Raw genomic sequence first — 25,524 nt, 5'->3', positions numbered from 1 at the left:
GGGCTCCATGCAGGTGTGTACCTCAGGCAGACATACGCATCCAACGTGACCAGCGACCAACACACTTTTCAGTGCTTTTGGGAGTTTATGAGGAATTGTTCTAAGACATCAGAATTTACAGCTGTGAGATTTTATTCGTGAGGAGCTCCAGGAGTTCTTCCCAGACGCTCACTCGTGAAACCTTGCACTCACCCCCTGGAAGTGATGTTTCAGAAAAAGGAACACTGGCGAGCCACTCATCTGAGTCCTGTGGCGGCAGTTAGACAAGGAACAAGCAGCCCCCCAAAGCCCCCAGAGTCTGGGGCACTACAACTCCCTTGTACGCGACCTGGCCTGTGCACCTGGCGTTCTAGGTAAGGGAGTTTCCTTATTGCCCCAAGGGGAAGGAATAAAGCCATGAAAAATGATTCTGGATTAATGATTCTGGAGGAGGGGCAGGGCTTGCACAAGAGGAACAGGGTGGAATAAGCACGGAGAATGCCTTGGAGAGCGGAGGGGAACTCGGGGGGCTCTGTGGGGCACCCGTGTCCTCGCCCTGTTTGGCTTGACCACTGTGTTCCTGCGCTGTCGCTGCGTCTCCATCTTCAGGGAGCCGCCTACAGCAGTGCCTCCATCCATCCATCCTCCTGTCCTGACTCCCCCACCGTCGCTCCAGAGAGGGCACCGGCCCTCCCAGACAGCCCAGGGTCAGTTCCCCACCTCAAGTTGTTACTGCACTGCAAACTCCCTCTGGAAAGGAGGCAGCCCCAGCTTCTGGAGTGAGGAGGTGGGGGGTCTTTCCAGGCAATTGTCCAGCCTCTCCCATGGGAAGGGAACTAAATGATGTCCCAGGGAGGCCCTGCTCTGTAGTTTGTTTAAGTCCAGTTCTGGGACTGAGCAGGGGCAGGCCTTGTGTGCATATAGATAAATCTTTCAAAATAAACAAACAAAAAAACATGTTGTAGGATGGCTCATCAGCATGGAGTTGCATTTACCAGGAAAGCTGAGTGGGTTTGGGTGAGCAGGAGGCCTCGGGAAAAGTGCTCCCGTCTCTACTTTCTTCCAGACCGGAGGAAAGACACTCAGATTCTGTTATTTGAAGCAATGTGGAAGGACCTTGAGGGTAAAGAGAAATTAGCCTGGAAGATAAAGGCAACTCCCCCATTTAAAAAATTCCCTTATATTAGTGTTCCTTTTGTTACAGTATTTGATTTCTTCTTTTGGTTGTAGTTCCGTAAGTCTCCCACGGCCACAACACCTGTGAGCCATCACCATGGTCCCCGGTGTTCTTTCCATGAGTTTCGGTCCGTTTCCCTCCCCCTCCCCTGCTTTAAGCCTCAGATCTATTTACCTACAAGTCTTGTCTATTTTTTTGACCCTTTGTTCCATTTCCCTATATTTCTCTATAAGTGATATCATCCAATATTTTTTTCCCTTTTGACTTATTTAACTGAACATAAGCCCTTCTACTCCATCTACATTGCTGAGGATGACGTGAGCTTATCTTTATGATTGCTGAATAGTATTTCATTGTGTAAATACACCACATCTTGATTCAATCATCTATTTTGGGGCATTTAGGTTGTTTCCATATCTTGGCTATTGTAAATAGTGTTTTAATAATATAGGGGTGCAGGTATTCTTTCAAATTAATATTTTTTTGTCCTTTGGGTAGATTCCTAGGAGTAGAATTGCTGTGTCTTACGGTAGATCCATTTGTAATAACTTGAGGGTCCTTCACAACACTTTCCATAGTGGTTGGACCAGCCTACATCCCCACCAGAAACACACACAGTGGATGTTTTTGTGTATACAGGGGACTGTAAAGAAATGAAACGAATAAAACGACAAAGTAAAACAAAAATTTGTGAACATTGATAACTGTCTTGAGGTTACCAGAGGTGAGAACAGTGGGAGGGAACCTCAAGGATGTTGGGGGGGTACTTCTGTCTTCATTCTTTTCTAAGAGTTTGATCGGGGGGGAGATAGCTTTTTTTCTTTTAAATCACCGTTTTAAGTTTTGAGATCCCCTCTGTTCCATTTTATTTGTGCTTTCAAATAAAGTTCTGGGAGTGGGACACTTCCTGCTTTTGGCCAGGAGGGGGCGCAAGAGACGTGTCAAATCAAAATCCTTCTCAACAGAAAGTAGGGCGAACCCATGATCACTTCTGCCTTTTCCAATCAATGTCCTTCCCAAGGCAGCTTGGGGCGGAGTTTACCTGAGGGCTGGTGCACCTGTGAGCTGCCTGTTGGTATTCATTTCCTAGGCTGTCCTCATCAATTACTATGTTTGGTAGATTGAAACATAACTGTACTATCCCCTCTCCTGGAAGTCAGGAATCCAAAATCAGATGTCTTTCCGTTAGGTTTTCTTTAATTTTTTTCAATAAAGTTTCAGTTTTACTTTGTTCATCTCCATACTACTGTCAAGTGGAATTTGAACTCAATTTCAGAATATGCGTTGCTATAGCCATTCGGTCTTAGAGGAATTTCTCAGGAAATGTCCGCTGTGAAAACACATAACCTTTTTTTCCCAATACCCTTGCTTTTCTTTCTCTTGCCTGCTGCCCTAGCTAACACCTCAAGCACAGTGCATAGGAGAGGGGAGAGCAGACAGCATCCGGGTGCTGTTCCCGATTGCGGGGTATGCCTTCTGCGGCCTGCTGCCCCACGTGGGAGGTCCCCCGTGGCTTCCTGTGGCTGTCCATTATCACGTGCCTATCTACTTCTAGTTTGGCATTTTAATCTTGAGTGGGTGAATTTTACCAAATACTTTTTCTTCCATGAAGACAACTGTCATAATTTTGCCCTTTTTGAAATGGTTCAATTGTTTATTATTCATAGTTATGTATGAATTTGCCAATCTACCTGCAAAATTTATCCTCAACTTAATAAAATAGCTGAGGATTTTTATGCTCATCTATGGACACGTGCAGACTGACCAAAGTCCCGGCCCTGAGGCGCGCACACCTTACGGTCACACAGGAGTTGCTGCTTGCTGCTTGCTTTCTTCCTGCCGCTCACAAAGAGTGCCCAGGGAGGATGAGGCAGGTGGGGCTGAGTGGGCACGTATCTTGGTTTCGGGGCCAGCTAGACAGGTCTGAGCCCCACTTCTGTACCTACTAGTGGGACTTCCTCAGGGAGGTCATTTAGTACCTCTGAACCTCATTTTCCTCTTATAAAATAATCAGAACCTGCCTTTTGGGTAAGCTGCTTTTGGGATTTAAGATCGTGATCTTTCTGAGTTTTGCACAAGGACTTGCCTTGCTTCCTGGAGCTTTGCTTTCTTGTGCTTCGCAGATAATTAGTATTTTACAAACAGTGGCAGCCCGGCCTTGAGCGCGTCCATGGGGGCCACTTTCCACCAGCAGGCGCTCAGGCAGCGAGCCCGAGGCGAGCGTTACTGCAGAGAGTGAGAGGGATTTCGCAGGCTCAGGGAACAAACGTGCACACGCACACACGGATACTCTCCAGAGCCAGGCCGGGGGCTGGCACTTAGCACCAGCGCTCTAAAGAGCATCAGCACTGTGGCGAGGCCCTTGTTTTTGGTGGCTCGGGTCCGCCTGCCAGAATCCTGATGACGATTTCTCTGTCTGTAGCCATATGCATACTGGCCTCCGGTTTCCTCGTGATCTCGTCTGGCTTTGTATCAGGTTGGTACTGGCCTAATAATGAAGTGTGCTGGGACATGCACTCACCTCTTCTGCATGGAGGGTTGGTGCTAACAGTGGTTGTCAGAATGCAGCGGTGAGCCGCCTGGGACTAGGATTTTTTTTGTGGGATGTTATGTTTTAAAATGAACCCCATTTATCCTAGATGATTGCCAGGTGCTCTTTTAACTTATTTTGGTGCAACAAAAGGTGGTGATGAGGTCTTCTCCTTAGGCCAGTGAGGTTCAGTAAAATAATACTGATTATCAAAGAAGACACATTCAGTGTTTGCAAGAAAAGGTTCAAAGTCGACGAAGGCTCAGTGACGGCTGCTGTCCAGCTTCAGCAGAACAATGACCGTCTCCCCCAATGTCCTTTTGTGACCTCGAGAACGATAAATTCCAGCCTGTTCTATAAGATCTATATACATATCTCTTACCGAGTTTTGCTGCAATATCCTATAATCACAACTGAAGCCTGTACAGTTTCAGGTCACACACTCACATGTGTACTTACACACCATTAAATCTATCTACAAAAATAAAGCCTGCAAGGGAGGCCACGTGTAGTGGAAAAGGTGCCGGTGCTGAAACCCAGAGTCCAGTTCGGATGCCAGCACTGACCTAAAGAAGGCTCGGCCGTTTCTCTCATGGAGGGAAATGAGGGTAAGCGTGGTGACCACAGAGCTGCTTTTTCCGGTTCTAAAGACAGAGACCTCTCCAAGAATGCCTTCCCATGATGCTCGGGGTGGTCAAGTGAAAACATGACCACATTTCATCAGGTCCATCAAGACAGGGGCACACCGCCCTTCCTGACAGAAGAGGGTGAGTCACAGCACCTTGGGGAGAGGAAGAAGACTTCTGCAGTTCAGTCACACACCTCCGGGCTCGCAGGGTCCTGAGCTTGCTATGAAACGGCCCAGCTGATTCTCTCTCTACATATGACATGTTCACTTTTTACAGTTCCTCACGTTCTAGGAGCACGGCCGTCGGGGGCCCCGACTAAGGTGTCACTGTCAAAGCCAAGGTCACTTCTCAGGAAGCCCGAGCCCGTTGGAGAAGGCGAAGGGCATCTCGTCCGTTGTCTCCTCGGGCACGTTTCCGCCGCCGAGCTGGCACGAGTAGTGGGCGCGATGAGCGGCGAGGAAGGCGCCGGCCCTGCGGCTGCAGCGACAGTCGTCGGGCACGGAGGTGCTCGGGGTGCCCAGGTGGGAGTGGTAGGCGCCCCGGAAGGAGTCTGGGGCCGAGCGGTAGTGTCTGGCGGGGCCGGCGCTGGGGTAGGGGTCTGTGCCCGCGACGCACGTCGGAAAGCAGGTTTTCCTCCCCGGGCTGCGGTGAATGTCCAGCTTGGCGATGAGCGGCTTCCCGACGTTCACCTCCTGCTTCTCCTCGACGGTGTCTTCCAGCCCCGAGTACTGGTAGGACAGGCACACCGTGAAGACTAGGTGTTCCTGGAAAGGAGCACACAGGCTCGGTCAGCTGTGAGAAGATGCCGTCTCTGAGACGTACAGGCGCACAAACCTGCTCTCCGCCCCTTCCCGGGGTTCCCTGCCCTCAGGGAGAGGCCAGTGACGCCCCGCCTTCCTCCCTCAGCATCCCAGTCAGAACTCTAGCTCGAACGAGTGACCACAGTCATGTGCAGTATTCCTGCAGAATTGGGGATAGGCATATTGTCCAAGCCAGGGGCTTGGGGGCCCACCCTTCCCCACCACTGGAGACGGTCGCCATTGCAGGAAGCCATGTTCAGGCTTTACCCTAGGTCAACATGTATTTTGTTTTTTTAAAAATACTGCGAGGTGGCCCTCCCTGGTGGCGCAGCAGGTTAAAGCACAGCACTGAGAATCTAAAGCCGCTTCCGCATGAGTTCGATTCCCGCCTGCCCCGGAGGTGACCACATGGCCTGGCAGACCTCTCCTGACCCGCCCGCTGCTCCCCTCAGCAGTGTACTTCGTCGATCTGCCTGTTCTGCTCCCCACTCTGTCTCTGGTGAATCCTCTCACCCTCCGCATCTCTGGCCTATACCCCAGTTCTATATGAATAATAAATAAAATCTTAAAAAAAAATACTGCGAGGTGATAATGCACAATTACAGGTGGCGAACTATAACCAGGTAATGGGCTGAATTTCAGGGGTAAAGGAGACGGGTGAAGGAGACGGCGAGTGGGCTGGCGGCAGGCCTGCTGTGTCTGAGGAACTAGGGTTCGCCCTCTTCATTCCCTGCTTATGGCTCATACGTCTATGGTGGTGCAGCTCTATATGGAAACACTCAGGCTTGGCAAAGACACACATTTCTAGCAGAAAGTTCAGGGAGAGAGTTTCTGATGTGTATGCCAACAAGGAATACAAAAAGATCAATTCCAAATCTAATTTGGAATTAGAAAGTCATGGGACGAGAAAATGATTGTTTGAAAATGCCAGGGTACGTAACAGTAGAATATGCGCTGTCCCTAAACTTTACAGCTACGTGGAGGGCGGTCACATGTTTCACAGCAGACCCCTCCGCCGCTCTCAGGACAGAATACTCAAGGACGAGGTCACTGACAAGGCTCCCTGTGGCTGGTCGGCCCTAATGGAATTGCATAGTTGATGAAGCAGCCCATCTGCGCACTCATAAAAGCTTGCATGCCGAAACGAAGTTCCACTCTCAACAAGTTTTCCACCAGTAGTTACAAAAAGGACAAATACTGACCTTTAATTTTTGCAATGAGCTGAGTCTAGTGTAGAGACAATGCTTGGGAAGGTCCTTTGACACTAAATAGCTGCCGGTTTCTTCAGGTGTCCCTTTATTGGCATCTTTTGGGTCAATATCCAGGTCCTGGGAAATCAGACGTTTCAGTGAAATCAATGACAGTCACATGTATGGCACTAAGCCATGCTTCGCTCAACACCGTGCTCTCAGGAAGACTGACCTGAGCAGGTTACCCCTTACGAAGGGCTAGAGAAGCCACAAAACAATGTTATCGAGTAATAAGAGTTAAAAAAGCTCTTAAATGAGGCCCTCCCTGGTGGCGCAGCGGGTTAAAGCACAGCACTGAGAATCTAAAGCCACTTCCGCATGAGTTCGATCCCCGCCCGCCCCGGAGGTGACCACATGGCGCGGCAGACCTCTCCTGGCCCGCCCGCTGCCCCCCTCAGCAGTGTGCTTCATCGATCTGCCTGTTCTGCTCCCCACTCTGTCTCTGGTGAAGCCTTTCGCCGCCCCTGAGCCTCTGGCCTGTACCCCAGTTCTGTATGCACAAATAAATAAATCTTTAAAAAAAAAAAAAAGCTCTTAAATGAATAGCTACTTTCAGACTATTCCTAGAAACATATTTAAAACAAGATTTATCTATTTATGCATACAAGATACATGTAGACCAGAGGTGTGGAGGGTGAGAGAATTCATCAAAGACAGAGTGGGGAGAGAACAGGTGGAGCTACTGAAATACACTTCCGAGGGGAGCAGCAGGGAGACAGGAGAGGTCTGCTGTGCCATGTGGGTCAGCTCCCTGGCCGCGGATCGAACTCGTGCCAAAGTGGTTGGGGAGACCTTCATAAGGGTGAGACTTAACCCCTTGCACCACCAGAGAGGCCCCTTATTTGTATTTTAGACCGCTAGACTGAAATACAAATGAGTGTTTACCTACAAATTCCATTTGTGTATGTAATTTCCTTTATATTTCCCATCAAGCTTGTTTTCATAATTTTAGACTTTAGCAAGTGACACTGTTACATTTTAAATAACAGAAAAGGAGACTTACAAGTGGAAAATCGGTGACGTAAGCATCACACATCACTATATCGGGGGGCTTCTGGACTATACTTGTGTAGATTATCATGACATTGGAAAATTCAGCTGCAAATCCTAATTGAATCTGCACACCACACTGAAACTTAAGACACATACTTTCTGGAAGTTCTGGAAAAGAATAAGAATAACTTGTAAATAATTAAAGAGTACTTGTTGGTGTTTTGATAATCAACAAACAAATATTATTTATGGGGCAGAATAGAATCAGAGCCGTTTTCTTTTCATTTCAAAGTGCTATGTAATCCTGTAAAGACATACACAGTTGAAAAAGAGGGGAAGATGAACCCTAGATTCTGTTGGTCAAGAAAAGAAAGCCCTCTCATTTACTGTCCTAGAGTTTTACACTGTCTTGAAGTTTTATAGTGGGAATCAATACAATTAAACATTTTTTTTATATTTAATGTCTTTAGTTGCATATGTTTTACATCGGGTGAAGTCCCCATGTGGACTTCCACCAGCGCACCCCTGCGCCATCTCCTTAGTCCCTTGTCCCTTGCCCTCAGTTTGTACCCTCTCCCTCCCCCATCAATACAATTTTTGCAGTGAATTGACTGAGTCTAGTGACTCTGAGTCTAGTGACCCCGTGCAGTCGCTGCTGTGCGAGCTCATTCATTCAGCACCTACATTCTCTGAAGTAAACGTGATTTCACAGAGCACATGTTCACCACGGGGTAGAGACAGATCAGAATCCAGTCCTATCTGACTGTGAAATCAGCGCACTTCAAGAGCTCACCATACCAGCGAATAAAAGAGATTGTGCATTATTAATTATTAGATGAATAGAAATCTACTTTACCGTACCATGTGCCTTCGCCCACTGGAGATTTCGCACCAGAGACTCCGCAGAATAAGCCATGCCCTGTATTGGATCTGTAAGTGCTCTCTTTTCAGATAAACTACTTCGAATTTCTAGAGCTTGTTTCCCTTTGGTAAGGTGACATTTACCCATATCTAAAAGATAAAGAGTGTTATTTTTAAGACCACAGTTCTTTGATTGCATTTTCGGTATTTAGGCCATAAACTCTCTCACAAATCAGGTACTATCCTCATCATCACATCTTCACTCAACACACGTTTGCTAAGCACCTATTATGTCAGGCATTGTCCGAGGCGCTAGGAATAGCATAGGCAAACATAAGAATACTGAACAAGTTCACCTCCAAAGGCCCCTTTCTAGCTTTTATCTTATTATTATTATTTTTTACCTTCTGCAACTTCATCCAGTAACACAGTAATTTTCTTGTCTTCTAATAATCTATCTTTTAAAAATTTCATGAAGATTCCATTTGCCAATCCAGAATGCTGGATTTCAAAAGCTTCTGCCCCTTGACATCTTAAAAACAGCCAAAAGAAAAATATTTTAAAAAGCAAACACTTGTGGCCCTCCCTGGTGGCGCAGCAGGTTAAAGCCCTGCACTGAGAATCTAAAGCCACTTCCGCATGAGTTCGATCCCCGCCTGCCCCGGAGGTGATCCCATGGCGTGGCAGACCTCTCCTGACCCGCCCGCTGCTCCCCTCAGCAGTGTACTTCGTCGATCTGCCTGTTCTGCTCCCCGCTCTGTCTCTGGTGAAGCCTCTCACCGCCCCTGAGCCTCTGGCCTGTACCCCAGTTTTGTATGCACAAATAAATAAATCTTGAAAAAAAAAAAAAAGCAAACACTTGCTGTATGAGGCTCCCACAGATGCTGACGAGGCCCCGTCTCCCCTCTCCCCGACACCCTAACTAGAGAGTTAGTCTCTAAGCGGGAAATACATGCTTGGTGGGAAGATACGAAGGGTTAACTACTTCAGATTTTACATCAAATATGCCAGGGAGGCAAATACAGAGGCCTCGCTACCTCTGGCCATTTCTAGGACTCTGATCTACACTCCCAAGGGAGGACTCTCCCAGTTAAACGTGAGATCTTCTTACGTGGCGTATCCAAACACAATATTGGCAGTCACTTTCAGCGCATCCAAGATCGGAATGGTGTCGTCGTAGTCATTTCTATTCAAAAGGCAGGAAGGGAGAGGGACACATATAAATATGAAAAGTTTAGCAGCATTCTTAAAAAAAAAAAATCAGTCAAACTGTAGTAAGAATATGGTAAAAGGCTATTACACATAATTTAAAATTACAGACTCAAAATTCCTTCATCTGATTGGCTATGTAGTTACCAGCACCGCCGAGACAGCATCGTTAACGCTGGAGCTGGGTTTGGACTCTGGAGCTGGGTTTGGACTCTGGCGCTGGACTCTGATCAGTAAAGGCGGAGCAAGTGAAAGCTGTAAGCCTCAGGGTTACAGCGCTATTTCCTGGTAACACAAGGCAAACAAGTGGGGCCCAAAGCTTTGCACAAGTGGTGCAGCTGAACTTTCTACAACTGCAAGGCCAGGACTGACTGGCGTGGCCCGAGGTCCTGACTCTGGCTGCCACCGTTTCTGCTAATTCCAGAAGAACTGGAGACTGCTAGAGACACCTAAAGGCACTTGCAAGGGTAAATGCCACACCCTTAAGCCTTCGCTGATGTTCTATGGCAAAGAGAAAACAAGCTAAACTGAAACATATGTGGAGAAATATATTTTCCCTTAGTATTCTCTTAATCAGTTTCAGTCAGTGCATAATCTCAACTCAGCGCTCAGTTTTCCTCAAACTTAATTTCTTATGGCTGCTAACTCCAACAAGCTTTGTGGATGAAGGGCAGATGATTTACCTTTTCCTACACATATCCAGCAGGAACACATTGAGGCCAGTTTCTTTTTCTTGCATTGATTTTAGTATATTTTGTACACACAGACAATTTTCAGACCTATATGGATTTGGGGCATCGATAGGGACCATGAAACTGTTTCCAAAGTTTTCATAACCGTGTCCTGCGTAATATAATAATCCTGAAAAGAAAGATAAAGGGTAAATCCTAATTGTAAATTGTGCTCTAAACATGTATGTAGTACTCTTAGAAAAAAAGGAAGCATTTTCTTGAAGTCAATGCAAATTTCCTTAAGAGACACCCAATTATCAATACAACGTTAACAAAATTTTTGCTGAAAACTATTTTGGCTTCATGTAAGTAGGGTCTTTTGAATAAACCTCAAAAAACTGTCCTGCGTGTATTTTAATTCATAGGAGTTATATATTTATAATGTATTGTATGACATGGGATGCATATTTTCTCTCGTGATATATACAAAAGAAAAAAGCTACAGATTTCTTTGTTGCCTCATTTTTGTCTCCTTCATGAGACAATATCACCTTCAGGGCAGAGGCAGCCTTGAAAACCGTGGGACATGGGGCCTCCCTGGTGGTGCAAGGGGTTAAGTCACAGCAACTAGGAAGCTGTCCCCAGCCGCTGCAGCACGAGTTCGACACCCGGCCAAGGAGCTGACCCACCGGGTGCAGCAGACCTCTCTGGTGTCACCAGCTGCTCCCCTCAGCAGTGCGTTTTGGTCCATCTGCCTGTTCTGCTCCCTACTCTGTCTCTGGAGAAACCTCTCACTCCCTGCATCTCTGGCCTGTTCTTGTATGATAAATAAATAAAATCGTAAAAAACAAACACCACAACAGTAGAGACGGAGCTTGGAAACACGAGTTGGTGAGAGGAACAAGTGCAAAGGACACGTGGAAAGGCTCGGTGTACAGGGAGTGTCCCCAGTAGAAAGTGGACTTGCCGGCAGCCTGGGGTGAGGAGGAATGGGGGGCCACAGATAATGGGTTGGGCTCCTCTTTGGGATCAAAGGGTGCTGGCGACGATGCATGACTGAGTGTACTCAGATCACTGGTTGGTGCACTTTGAAAGAGCAACATTTACACTCCTGCCAAGTACTCAAAATATGATTCTTTATTCATATTTGACTTTACTGCTTCTAGAGCACGATACACATAGTGTTAACTTCCAAGACCCTACTCAAGTTACTCTAGCTCCTCTTCCACTTAACTGATCTTCGAAGGGTTACCTTAAATTTAGGACCCTTGGCAAGTGATCCCCTGCTTTCTAGCCTTGGACACCTCATTCTCCCTCCTTTGAGAGCCCGTAACAGCAGGTTTTGACGCTTAAAATCACCATACTGGCCTTAATTGATACTTTACATTTCTATGTAGATTGTTTCTCTGATGTAAAGTGATAACAAAGACAGTAATCATTTGCACTGCACAGTATTTTCATCGTTTTCAAAATACCTTTACATACACAGTCAGATTGTAACCCATACAACAATATTGAAATAATTTCTACCTCTTTTATAAATGAGAAAAGGAAGATCTAAAAGATGACATGATTTGCTGAAAATCATTGAGTTGGTAGGTGTCTGGCTCCCTCTCTCGCTCCCCCCCATTATACTGAGGGATTTATAATTTTCCTATTACACAAATCATGTTCTTTGTTTCTGTGTCTTACGCAACACCTAGTATTCGCTTTTATTTGGGTTGCGGCTACTACAGAAATGCAGCAAGCACTTATTGATGCACTCAATCATCAATGCAAACGCCAGTCACAACCGAGGCTGGTCTGCAGCTTGTCCCACAGACAATCTGGCTTTAATAGAAAATGCTTCCATTTCCACAGCTGATAGTACTTTTAGAGCCCGCTGACCAGGTGCCTGGGTGCAGTCCATACTATCAGCATGCCTGGCTCTATCGAAATGACTCGGGATAGTGACTTTGAGGAGAGGCTTCGCCTCCATCATCCAGGGGACAGTTAAGTGTGGTCTGTTAATTTCAATGCCATATGCTCAGTTCTATAACCACTGCAATTAAGGTACTTAGAATGCAACGGCTTTTCCTCACCCCAGGATTTTTTTCTGAAAGCAGAAGCATTTTTATTCATTCATTTATTTATTGTTTTCTACCCCACCCCCTTTCCCTTTTGAAAAGATGTATTTATTTATGCATACTTCTTAGAACTGGGGTGTAGAACAGAGGTGTGGGGGGGGCAAGAGGATTCACCAGAGACAGTGGGGAGCAGAAGAGGTGGACTGACTGAAATCCACTGCTGAGGGGAGCAGAAGGCGGGTCAGGAGAGAGGTCTGCTGTGTCATGTGGGTAACCTCCCTGGCTGGGTATCGAACCTGTACTGCAGCGGATGGTGATGGCTTGATAGCGCTGATACTTAACCCCTGTGCCACCAGGGAGGCCCAAGCAGAAGCATTTTGTATCAAAGTTTACACCTAAATTACACAGTCTGCATTTTTATGTAAAAAAAACTAGACCTAACATTGTATTTAAAAAACTCCATCTCTAGCACTGCTGTTCACTTAATTAACTGCTATTCACTTAATTAAATCCACCCCCCAGCCCCAGCCCCGCTGACACAGCTCCTGTGCGTGCAGGTGCTGGCTGGAGAGAGTGACACACTCAGATTACCTCCTGCTTTTTGCCTACTCACACATACTGCACGGTGAGGCTGGTAATGACAGCACCCATCCCCCCTTTTCACGGATGTAAAAACTGAGACACCCAAGTTCACATGACTAATCAGGGCCAGAAGTGGAAGCTGGAAGCTGGCCAGACTAACCACTGTGCTCATGATGTCGTGCTGCGATCTCCTGCTGCCTTCCCAGTTACCTTTATTCTTAGAAACACAGTGTCAGTGCGCGGGCTCTTCTGGCTTCCTTGCACTATTTTTTTAAAATTTTGTATGACAGTTTATTTTTACATCATTTTGTACATTTCCTCCCTCCATCTCAATTGTAATCCCCGCATCCCTGCACTATTACTTAAAAGAAAAACAAAAACAAAATGGGCCCTCCCTGGTGGCGCAGCGGGTTAAAGCACAGCACTAAGAAGCTTAAGCCAATTCCGCATGAGTCCGATCCCCGCCTGCCCCAGAGGAGATCCACATGGCTCGGCAGACCTCCCCTGACCCGCCCACTGCTCCCCTAGTGTACTTCGTTGATCTGCCTGTTCTGCTCCCCGCTCTGCTCCTGGTGAATCTTCTCACCCTCCACATCTCTGGCCTGTAGCCCAGTTCTGTATGAATATAAATAAATCTTTTTTTTTTTTAAAAAAAAACCTCCTCTTGTTTTTAAATAAATTCTAAGCAGAAACAATATAAAATAATAGATGCAAACTGGGTAACTGGAGGCCTGAAGTAGAAGTTGAAAGCCCCCATCTGAGAATTAAAAAAAAAAAATACTGCTTTAGGATAACCACAATTACTTTGAGCACGTCTGGTGTACCAAGCAGGGGAATAATGAATTCATCCTGTTTATTCTGAAACCACCTTATTAAGTAAGTTAGCCTATCCCTTGTGTAAGTACTTTCTGGCTTTGGAGAATCAAGTAACTCGGTCGTGACCACTCAGCTAGTAAACAGGAAAGCCAAGCGCCGCATCTGGCTGGCTCCCGCTGAGCTCAGCCCAGCGACTGGGCCGGAGGGCTGCGGGGGTGCATGAGCCTTCGCCGTGTTCTCACGCAGCACCTCCAGCATTTCGCCGCAAGAGCACAGCTAAGCTGCAGCCAGTGCTCTGTGTGGCCAGGCACTGGCGGGACAGACGGCAGACCGATGGTCACTCTCCCCGCAAGGGGTGACTGGGCCTTGTCGTCCTTATTCATTTTCAAGCACATGGTGTTATCAGTCATCGCTGTTCTTGGACTGTGTTTATGATTATGTATGTCTAAACGTGAATTCTTTTCTGATCTGTTGCAGTTTTTCCTTACAAGCCTATGGGCACTATCTTATAAAAGGGCATCAACTTTTTTTTTTTTTTTTTGTTGGTGCAGCTATCAGCCCAGACTTTATTCTTGAACTGTGAGGGCCTCTTCATTTAAAGATAATCCAGAAATAATGAATGGGGCTTCGCTACACCATGAGAGTGCCTCGGGACGCGGCTCCCTGAGGGCATCAACTCTTTCTTGAGGCTGTTTTCCTATGTGAAGTTGTTCATGCTGAAATCCTATGACTGTGCCGCTTCCCCCCCCCCCCCCCCGCAGTCCCTTGGGGACACACCTGGAGGTGGAGGAGGTAGGCCCTCTGGCCTCTGGCACACCCTTAGGTTTAATGTAGGTGTGCCTCATGTTGGCTATTCGCTATACTTCAAAACACCATGCAGCCCCTCTATTAAAAAGTGAAACCGCAGGATTTTAAAAACTTTCTAGCCTTCTTAAGTCTTCTTATTCTAAATTCCAAGATGATACCGGGACAAAGCTTCCATATAAGCTGGACTCTTTTTGCCACAAATTTTTAGTATTTCTGATTCCGACAATGTCAACCAGAAATGAGAATAAACAATCCAGTCCATAATTCTTCATCTCATCCCCTCACTCTGAAAATACTTCACCAATCTCAAACTCTAAATTGGTTAACATGTTTAGCTTTTACCTCATTATCATTTTAAAGAATTGATGGAATACTGCTATATAACATTATTTAGGTTCCAGGTGCACAGACTTATATCAACACTGTATATGCTCCCTCATGCTCGTCACTGGAATTCTACTTTCTATCCATCGTTAAACTGCTCCATTATTTTTTGTAATGACTTGGGGCTTCAGGAAAACCATCCAGGCACTTCAAAAACTGAGGTAAATGATATGATATAAAGAACCAAACAACCAACTTATTCCAGAATAAAAATAGAAAGCAAAATATAAACTAAAATTATCAAGAGCGTACATTTCTATAGTATATTTTTATCATATTTCCTAAGAAAATAGAAGGCCTCCCTGGTGGTGTAGGGGTTAAAGTCTCAGCACTATGAAGCTAACACCAGTCACAGCAGTATGAGTTCGATCCCCAGCCAGAGAGCTGACCCACATGACACAGCAGGCCTCTCCTGTCTCGCCCACTGCTCCCCTCAGCAGTGCAGTCCACCTACCTGTTCTGCTCCCTACTTGGTCTATGGTGACTCCTCTCACCCCCCCCCCCCCAAATCCTAAACTCCAGTTCTCATAACACATAAAAAAAAAAAGTAAATTTTCAAAAAAAAGAAAAATGAATGGATTCACCCATTAGGTCATGTGCTCATAAAAAGATCTTGTTAATATATCGGCATAGAGCCGAAATCCCAAATTTGAGGTATTTACTTTGTTGGATCATTTGTGTTATGACTAACCCTTGCTATTAAGAGGAAACACACTCAAAATTCATTTAATCAGATTTTAAGACTTTCTCCCCTCTCACATACAATAACATAGGAAGTCTTGGAAAAAAGTACTCTTCTCCTTTAAAATTCTACTTTGAGAGCCATTAGCAATTCTATCAAGCTTGCCTCATCACACTGACCTGTTTACAAATAAGAAGGCTAAATTTAGAAATCATGGAAGTAAAAAAATGTGAAAGATATAGAAGCCAAATTGGTGCTTTTTGTTTGTCACAGGCATCCTAACGACAGGCCTAGAAATGTCACCTCCCTGGCAATCAGGAGTGATTGTGTAACTCACAGAAGCCTCTGACAGGGCTCAAGTTAGGGCAGCCGCCCGCCTGGGTGTCTGTGGCTGTCCTCGTTAAAAGAAATAAATCACTGAAGGCGCCCACTCCCTCTGACAGCATTTTCCCTCTTTCAGAGTCTTTACCACCTCTGTAGTGCACTCAACATATTTAAAGAAAGGCACGAGGAAAACTATTATAATTTACAGTCACTGTCATTATTTCTGTATAGAACTGTAATTTACAAGTTGTTTTTGTATGCTTCACTCACAGACATTTCCTTACTAAATTCAAGGTTCTGCTAACAGATCAGAAAATCCTATGCAATAATAGAAAAAGGAAAGAAACACACAGAATGTGTTGCTGGTTACAACCTTTTATATTACACACACATGCACAGTGTTATTTCACACAGGAGTGTGTCACTTGCTTTTTGATCGAGTTTTGCTGTACTGCAGCCTTGATAGTGAATAAAAAACAAAATCACAGATAGTAACAAGACTGATTTGCCAAGTAAAAACAATGATTATTCATGTTATTCTTATGAAACCGTGGAATGAAGAAAACAGCTATTATTTTTAACAAGGAAAAAATCTTAAATTCAGTGTGTTTACTGCACTTAACAAAAATTTAACTCTTGATCTAACTTATGCAGAAAAAAGAATAGCGGATAGTTACAGAAACAGAGGGTGTAAATATCGTACCATATACTCCTTTGTCTAGAAGTAGTAAAAATTCATTCACTGCATTCCGCATCTCACGTTCGGTGAGGTCCAGCAGCGACACGACCTTGAAATCGAGCTGCCTTAGCAAGTTGGTCAGTTCATACACATCCACCAAAGGCGCTTTTAGTTTGGGGTGATCCCAGTAATTCATATTTCCTATCAGAAGAGCAACCTTGTCCTTTGCTGTTAAGGAAAAAAAAGAGGAGAATTTAGATAGAAAGATTAACATAGAACACGCAGAAATATTATAATGGGTTTTACAATCCAGGTTGGACCAGGACTTAGTTTCATGGCAGCGCTAACCCTTAGGGACAGACCCACACACTCTTCTGAGGAATTAACTACTGAAATTAAACGACGGAAGCTTTTGAGAACCAGGAGAAAGCCTGATTAGCTTATGTGGAGCATAATGGCAACTAATGTCAAAGCCAAACTTTCACGGAATTTCAATGAAAGTTAAAATACGCAACAGGCTTTGCAGCAGTTCTATATACGGAATGCTTGGAAGTGGGTTCCCACAAATTAGGTTCTTTTATGCTGAGAATGGAAGAGGCTGAAGCACGAAGCATTGAAGAGAGGACAGGAACTGCACCGAGGCCAGGAAAGGCAGGTGGCAAAAGCAGGAGAAACAAGGGCTGTTTCTTCTTGTTTTCAGTTGATGTAGTTTTTCCTTAGCTGAGATGCAGCTACCTTAGGGACATGGCTGACCTTAGTTCTCTGAGGTCAGGGCCCTAAGCAGCCTTTCTGTTTAGGAAAAGATCCAGCCCACACCTTACAAAGCAGCAGCTGCTCGGTCAGCCGAACTGCCTGTCCAAACACAGATGCAGAAGGCTTGACAACAGCTTAGCGCTCGAGAGGTATCCCGCACTGTACCTTTGCTGATCTGCAGGGGTTAGCTGAAATTGTTTTTATTTTTTTAATATATATTTTCACATCATTCTGCCTTTTTGTACCCTGTATGCGTTCTCATCTTGGTTGTAACCCCTGTGGAATTCCCACCCCCGTGTGCCATCCCACGGTCCGGTCCCGTGTGCTCTTCCCATCCCTGTTTGATCCTATCCCTCTCACCCCCTGCAGAATGTCTCTGGCTTACAGTGCTTGTTGATTTTGGTTTTCCCTTTATTACAATTTTTTCCCCCCTGACCTAGTGCACTCCTCCTGCAAGTGAAACCATCCGGTATTCGCCCTCGCAACCCCCCCACCCTCCCACCACACCACCACACGTCACCAACATGGCGGCGAAAGGACGCTAAGTACCTAAACGGGAGACAACGCCGATAGAACCTGTTGTAGTTTTTTCTTGCGACTGGGAGTGGGGCTGTGCAACGCGTGTGATGGTATAATCCGCCATGGAGACGCCAGGGAGCAGCAGAGAAGGAGGACTGGGCAGGACCAGCCAGTTGGCCAAGAGCCACACTGGGTAGGGTTGCAGGCCACCCCCTCTGACATGCCAGGCCCCGGTGATCAACCCCTGTCACCAAGTGCCGCTAAGTTGTTTATTTATAAATTACTCTGGAGAGCACTCTTATGAAACTGAGCCGGGCACAGGGAAGCACAGTTGATCTGGTGTTTGCAATATGCAATGTAATTTCAGGCTTCAAATCATGACAATGATTATCTTTCACCAAAAATCTCTTTGGCAAAATTTCTTCTGAAACCACAGAACACTGAGGTCCAGTGTTAAATAATGTTTTCAAGTTCAAAGAATGTGACTTTCTCAAAGTGGCAGAAAAACCCCACTGCAAAAAGTCGTCCTGCTTTTATGTCATGGTCATGGTCTCTTTATAGATCCACATTTTCAGAGATTTCTTATAAACTGCCTATTCTTTTAAAAAAAATTATTTCAATTATTTTTTGGGCAATATATGATTTCTTCCCTTAAGTAACAAAGCACCTAAGGTTCATCACCACCTCCCCGGTGCTCTCCCTCTTCACCCCTCCAAGGATGCTTCATATCTGTGCCCAGCTTTCAAGGTTTGTCTTCGTCTGACCTGTTTTCCTATATTCCACATGTAAGCAAAATAATGTGATATTTATCTCTTTCCTTCTGACTTATTTCACTTAGCATGATCCCTTCCAGCTTCATTCATGTTGCCGCAAATGGCACGACTTTATCGTCTTTGATCACTAAGTAATATTCCATTGTATGTATATGTACACACACATCTTCTTGATCCATTCATCTGTTTGGGGGCATCTGGGTTTTTTCCAAATCCTGGCTACTATACACAGTGCTGGAGTAAGGAGTGCAGCTCTCTTTTCTTACTATTATTGTGCTCTTTGGGTAGGGTCCTAGGATTGGAGTAGCTAGGTTGCATAGCAGACCCATTCCTAGTATTTTGAGGAACCTTCTGCTGAACATACTGGCAGGTTTAGTTTATATTCCCACCAGCATTGTAAGAGGATTCCTTTTTCTTCACATCCTCATCAGCACTTGTTTCTGTTGTTTTTAACATGGTCCATCCTCACAGATGTGAGGTGGTATCTCAGAATGGTTTTGATTTGCATTTTCTTGATAACAAGTGATGATGGTCTTCCATCTGCCAGTTGGCCATTTGCATTTCTTTGGAGAAGTGTCTATTTAGCTCTTCTGCCCATTTTTAATGGGGTTGTTTAATTGTTTTGTTGAGTTGTGTGAGCTCTTTGTAGGTCTTTGATATAAACCCCTGATGAGATGTATGGTATGCAAATATTTGCTCGTACTCAGTGGACTGTCTCTTTGTTTTGCACTATTTCTTTTGCTGCACAGGGACTTTTTAGTTTGGTATAGTCCCAACTGTTTATATTCTCCTTTCTCTTCTTTGCTTTTGGAGACAAGTTCTCAAAGGGTTTCTGCATTGTATGTCACGGAGTGTCTCGCCTTTGTTTTCTTCTGTATGTTTTATGGTTTCAGGTCTTATATCCAAGTCTTTTGTCCAATTTGAGTTGGTTTTTGTGCGTGCTGAAGGAGTTTGCTTGGCATGTGGCAGTCTAATTCTTCCAGCACCATTTATTGAAGTCAATTTCCTCCTTCCAGTGTATATTCTGTGTCACAGATTAGTTGACCATGTATGTGTGTTCTTGTTTCTGGATCTGCTAAATTGCTGATTTTTATGAAGATGTGTCTGTGTGTCCTTCTTTATATATTTTAGGAAAATATAAAATGATGCTGAAATCACATTTCTACCTCGTTAACAGTTACTTTACTTCTGTACAAATGGAAATATCTTCTTTCACCCGAGAGATAAAATCAATTCCTAAGACTACTAAATATGCAAAGAAATCCAGACATAAAGCTTTTGCTTAACTGTCTTCAGTGATAAAACTCAAGGAAAGAGTTGAGAACACTCAGAATGAATTTCAATAGGAGGCTGCAGTAAAACTTAACAGCACTCGTATCTCACTTTAAAAGTTTTATCTTAAGTAAACTGAACATGCACTCTTACACCGAAGTACTCGTACACAGCAGAAACTGTTAGCTGGCTCATTCAAAGAATTCTCCTGTGTGCTCCTTCAACCCTTGCAGAATTCAGATCCTACCACAGCACGGGGCTTAATGAGCTTGGTGGTGGAGTGAGAGGGGAGGAGTCTGCAGCTCGAGCGGCCACTGGCCAATCCTGGGGCTCCCACAGCCAGTCAGGCTATGTTGGTGTTAGCCCAGTGGGCCCTTCTGGTGGGTTATTATTCATTCTAGCACATAGCCTGGTCTCAGTTGTCCTGATAGAAAACAATTATAAAATATGTACTAGAAAAAAAATCACTGTGTGTGTTTGGGGGAAAAAATTCTCAAATTAAGCATCACTGGATGTTTCTAATATAAATTCGTTATTTGTTGGTCTTTAAAAAAATCTATTTAGAAAGAACACTGGCATTTACAGAATGCAAGGGTTCAACTTGTGAGAACTATGTGCCTTTCAATGTATGCATCAGTATCTGATTGTAACTTCTTGAAAATTTTTCCCCAAAGGTAATTTTTTAAAAAGATTTATTTATTTGTGCATACAGAACTAGTGCACAGGCCAGAGGTGAAGGGATGGAGAGAGGATTCACCAGAGACAGAGTGGGGAGCAGAACAGGCAGATATACTGAAATCCACTGCTAGGGAGAGCAGTGGGTGGGTCAGGAGAGGTCTGCTGCGCCATGTGGGTCACTCCCTGGCTGGGGATCGAACTCATGCTGCAGTGGCTGCAGACAGCTTCATAGTGCTGTGCTTTAACCGATTGCACCACCAGGGAGGGTACCAGGGAGGGCCCCAAAAGGTAATTTTTAATAGCTAGTTTCTAAAATGTCTTATGAACATTTTCTGGAATTTGATGTTAATAATGATGAAATTAAATAAATCTTACCTGGCCCAATTTACTTGTAAAATGGTTCCCAAATGATGAGTAAACCGGGGAAGATTTAGAAAGAGAAGGAGACTGCAGAGGTTGAAAAAGAAATGACAAAGACTCATTCCAGGAAATAAGTTGTAAGAAGAGGAAAAAAAAAAAAAAAGGCAGACATTAGAGCTATGGTAGAGAAAGAAACAGTAAAACTTGAAGTTGAGGAGATAAAAGTGAAGAATCAAAGAAAACTTCAAAATAGCAACTCTATAAGCAATTTATGATGTTGTTCAAATGACTAAAATACGTGAGGAAAACATTTACTGTAAAAGCCACCCACAATTTCTTGAACACACACTGATTATAGGAAAAACAAAAATGCTAGTTGATTAAGCAGTAGAATAATAAAACCACTTCAGGAAAATATTGTAACATGATCCTAGACACTTTCCAATACAATGTGTTTTACAATACTAATTCCCAATCTAATTTTTCTTTTCTTTTTTCTAAAGATTTATTTATTTATTTATGCATACAAGAACTGGGGTACAGGCCAGAGGTACAGGGGGTGAGATACTTCACCAGAGACAGAGTGGGGAGCAGAATAGGCAGAATGACCAAAATACAGCGCTGAGGGGAGCAGCGGGCAAGACGGGGAGGTCTGTTATGCCCTGTGGGTCAGCTCCCTGGCTGGGGATTGAACTCGGGCTGCAGTGGCTTCGGACAGCCCCACAGCACTGTGCCACCAGGAAGGGTCCCCCGATCTAATTTTGAATGTGTCACTCATCATTCATTATGAGCGACACATTCATAAATACCTGGAAAGGGGCCTGGCACATATCAAGCGCTATGCAACTGTTTACTAAATAAGAACTCTCTGGTCATCTCTCAAAAATTATGCATTAGCATCACATCTGATTTGTTGAATGTACAGTCCTTGTTGGTCTCGTACATAAATCTTCATCTCTCTGTTCTACAAATAAAGTCCAAGCTCCTCAGTCTGCATATACACCATTCATATTCCAGTCTGTGCTTATCCTTGCAGCTGGGGTGAAAGACAACCCCCGTGAACGCGGGACCCCTGCCCCACTAAGTGTGGTCACCCTCATCCTGGCCCCAGATGTCCACCCCACATCTGGGCTGCCTTGTGATGAACTAACAGCACACTGTCCCGGGACGCTGTTAGTTCTAGGTCTAACCCTTGAGTAATCCTGATGGTTTCACTTTTTTTTTTTTAAGATTTATTATCTATTTATTTATGCAAATAACTGGGGTGTGGGCCACAGGTGTGTGTGGGGTTGAAGGGGGGTGTGACAGGATTTACCAGAGACAGTGGGGAGCAGAACAGGTGGCTCCACTGAAATACACTGAGGGGAGCAGCGGGAAGGTCAGGAGGGGTCTGCAGTGCCACGCGGGCCACCTCCCCGGCTGGGGATGGAACTCGTGCAGTGGCTGCCAATGGCTTGGTAGTGCTGAGACGTCATCCCTTGGGCCACCGGGGAGCCCCTGTCAGTTTCACTTTTGCAATCTTGGCACCATGTAAAGAAATTTACAGCTACATGGTGAGACCATGAGGAGAAAGAAGGACAGTCGAGGGGGAGAGAGGCTGACAGAAAGCTGCAACACAGGAAAACTGGGGAGCACAATGCTCCCTGAAAAGGGCAGCCACTATTCACCCACAAACAGCAACTACTTTTCGAGAGAATGTTGAAACCTGCATTTCTATATGCTATCTGATCATTGACAAGTGATTGTAATTATTAAAAATCAGTATATGGTCCCCCACTGCCACCACCCCTCACGCCAGGAGTGTGCATGGCCTGTGTGACCTCATGGCTTCACCCCTGTGCTCTAGCATCACGTCTGCACTGCTGACAGCACAGCTCTCCCCACCGCAGCCTCTCCTGAGGCCACACACACGCAGCACCTGCTGCACATCTTCCCTCAGATGCCAGACACCTCCCACATGAGGTCCCCAAACGATAGTGCGCTCTGCGTCTTCCCTGGGGTCTGTGCTCCCTCACTCGGCACTCACCCGGGGCTCCCTGACCTAGCCGAGCAAACACCTCAGACACGCACGCTCGCCAGCAGGCCCCGTCTCCTAGACATCTGCGGCCCCTGTCGCTGGCTCTGTCGAGTCTGCAGTCTCACTCGGCCCTAGCTAGGCTAGTCCAACGGTCTCCTGATTTTTCTCCAAAACACATCATCATCTTCCAGTTTACTTTCCCCGTGACCTAAGGCAACTTTTCACCGATGAGCCCCGCTGCCCCCTCCATCAGCTGGCATGAGAAGTGGGCTCCAGCTAACATGGTCTCCCCTTAGTCTGCCCGCCCACCTCTGCTCTTGCTACGGCACAGTGTGTGCCACAGCCCTGCGCGTCACCACCCCAGTCACCCCTCTGCAGCTCTGGCCCGGGACTTCAAGGCCTCCGTGTTTCCTGCCTCCTTCCAAGCGCAGGCTTGCAGCACAGCGCTCCGGTGCTTTCCCTCATCCCCCACCCCACCGCCAGACAGTACCAACCACTTCTGTGTGACATGCGTGTTTCTTTGTGTTTCCATTTTTGTTTTCATGTTGTCAAAACACAGAAATCATTCCAAAGAGGCTGACGTGGTCCCAGAAATGAAACTTACACTCTTTTCCAAGTTCTTTTACAAATATCCAAAATGAAACATTTGGCCTCAATGTTATTCAAATATCTATAAAAACTGTCAAATTAAAATGTCTGACATCCCTTCGTGATCACTGTAAGTCACATACTTTGTTCTTTGCTCAAGGACTTTAAAGACATACTCACCTAAAGGCTGGTTAGCTGCTTGCTCTTTATTTTCTATAAGAAAGATAAACATGCAAAAAAAAAAGGTGTTATTGTTATCTATGACAAAAATATATGGAAAGAATGAATAATAATAACAGTAGCAATGTGTTTCTATCAGCTAAATGGCAATTTTAAGATTTTCAAATCTCTGTTGAACACATACACCTGGATGGACAGAGATGGAATCAGGGCAGAAACACCTTTGCCAACTGATTGTCACGGCTGGGGGCTAAAATCTTTAACAGCCAAGGCAGAAGCACAGTGTGGTAACCGTGGGTGGCACTAGGAAGCGGAGACCCGCCTGGCACTGCGGTAGAGGCTGTAAATGGCTCACGCTGAGGGACACACCGTTACTGTCTGCAGGGAACGCACAGACCACGCCTCCAGATCCAGAATCTGAGGTGGACACAGATGAAGTCCGTTGCCAAGGTGTCAACTTCCCAGTCCCTGCTCTGTGCCATTTACGCTACATAAAATGAGAACCCCTCCCTCCTTGGCTCCATGGAAGAGACACAAGGAAAGAAGAAATCGTGTCAGTTCTATGTCTACTAATACAGACATGTAACTAATCTTGTTTGCACCACTAGATTTACTAAAAGCTTATTAAAGTTTTTCTTTTTTTCAAAACTCAAGATTTTTTTTTTGGGGGGGGGAAGGGGGTGGGTTTGGTTCCTCAGGAGTAAGGGTACAATGAAACAGGGGCCAAGAAAATGTTAGACACCTGGTGGTGGCTGTTTGTAAAAGTTTTCCTGAAATGACTTTTCACCAAGTTCGCTGAAAGGCAGGAAATACAAAATTTCAGAAATGGGGATTCGAACTAGGCTGGGAGCCACAACTAGCCGGTTAACAGGAAGACCTGCAGGGCTGCACAGGCCGGGTGTCTGACGAGCCTCACCTGGCCTTGGGGACGCCAGTGAGGACGGTGCCATGACAGGGGCTCAGCTGTCTAATAGGAATATGCAGTCAGCACAGCAGCCGCCACTCACAGTAACAGATGTGCGTCAGCAAGGTATGGGTAAGAGAGTCACAGTGGTGAAATGAGAAGCAACGTGGCGAAGAAATAAGCAGACCCTGCAGCTTCGTGTGATATGCTTGTGTTCTTAGTCTACGCTGGCAGGCTTTGCTCTTAGGTACATTTGTAGGTTCCATCACTGTCTTTCAGAAAGCTCCCTTTTTTTCCCCTCAAAGATTTATTTATGTTATTTGTGCATACAAGAGCTGGGGTGTAGGCCAGAGGTGCAGGGAGTGAGAGGATTCAGCAGAGACAGTGGGGAGCAGAATAGGCGGATCTACTGAAATCCACTGCTGAGGGGAGCAGCGGGCGTGTCAGGAGAGGTCTGCTGGACCATATGTGGGTCACTCCCTGGCCGGGGATCGAACTCATACAGCAAATGGCTGCCATAGCTTGCTAGTGCTGAGACTTTAACCCCTGCGCCACCAGAGAGGCCCCTCAGAAAGCTGTTGACCTGTACTGATGAACAGTCTTTACACAAGTCTCACTGTTACAATGCCTTTGATCTCAGTAAAAGTTGTGCCTTTAACTTGTTCAAAGTTCTGTTCTAGTTATAATAGAGTGATGCCTATTTGGGCCAATGCTATCTCTTCATGGTGACTGACCAACTAACACCCCAGCACACTATGACTTCACATAAAGACCCCCTTACCCCCAGTAAAGTGAGGTTTTTTCTATGACCAAGCCACCTTGAATGGGGTCCGAGGGTGTAGGAGAGTTGAATAATGTCACCCTGTCACTCTTTCAAAGGCAGTTTTTTGTTCTTCAAATTAAAAGATCACATACTGGGCCCTCCCTGGTGGCGCAGCGGGATAAAGCACAACACTGAGAATCTAAAGCCGCTTCCGCATGAGTTCAATTCCCGCCTGCCCCGAGGTGACCACATGGCGCGGCAGACCTCTCCTGACCCGC

The 25,524-nt window shown here is 45.5% G+C and overlaps 1 protein-coding gene across 1 annotated transcript in view; it reads right to left on the bottom strand.

Annotated features, from left to right (window-relative positions):
- Window positions 1-1,616: 1,616 nt before the first annotated feature.
- Window positions 1,617-25,524, bottom strand: part of MALT1 (MALT1 paracaspase) — a 38,419-nt gene continuing 14,511 nt past the window's right edge. Inside the window, exons 8-16 of the mRNA XM_012725947.1 lie at window positions 23,580-23,612; window positions 16,464-16,667; window positions 10,112-10,289; window positions 9,331-9,405; window positions 8,624-8,751; window positions 8,220-8,369; window positions 7,369-7,526; window positions 6,318-6,443; window positions 1,617-5,079 (exon numbers count right to left, since the gene is read on the bottom strand). Coding sequence (XP_012581401.1) covers window positions 4,657-5,079; window positions 6,318-6,443; window positions 7,369-7,526; window positions 8,220-8,369; window positions 8,624-8,751; window positions 9,331-9,405; window positions 10,112-10,289; window positions 16,464-16,667; window positions 23,580-23,612 — 1,475 coding nt within the window. The 3' untranslated portion in view covers window positions 1,617-4,656. The remainder of the gene's footprint in view (window positions 5,080-6,317; window positions 6,444-7,368; window positions 7,527-8,219; window positions 8,370-8,623; window positions 8,752-9,330; window positions 9,406-10,111; window positions 10,290-16,463; window positions 16,668-23,579; window positions 23,613-25,524) is intronic.

The sequence above is a fragment of the Condylura cristata genome, unplaced genomic scaffold, assembly GCF_000260355.1.
Source record: "Condylura cristata isolate star-nosed mole 26May11 unplaced genomic scaffold, ConCri1.0 scaffold00016, whole genome shotgun sequence".
NCBI lineage: Eukaryota > Metazoa > Chordata > Mammalia > Eulipotyphla > Talpidae > Condylura > Condylura cristata.
Note: the sequence above shows the minus strand (reverse complement) of the source record. Positions and strands in the feature narration are given on the sequence as shown.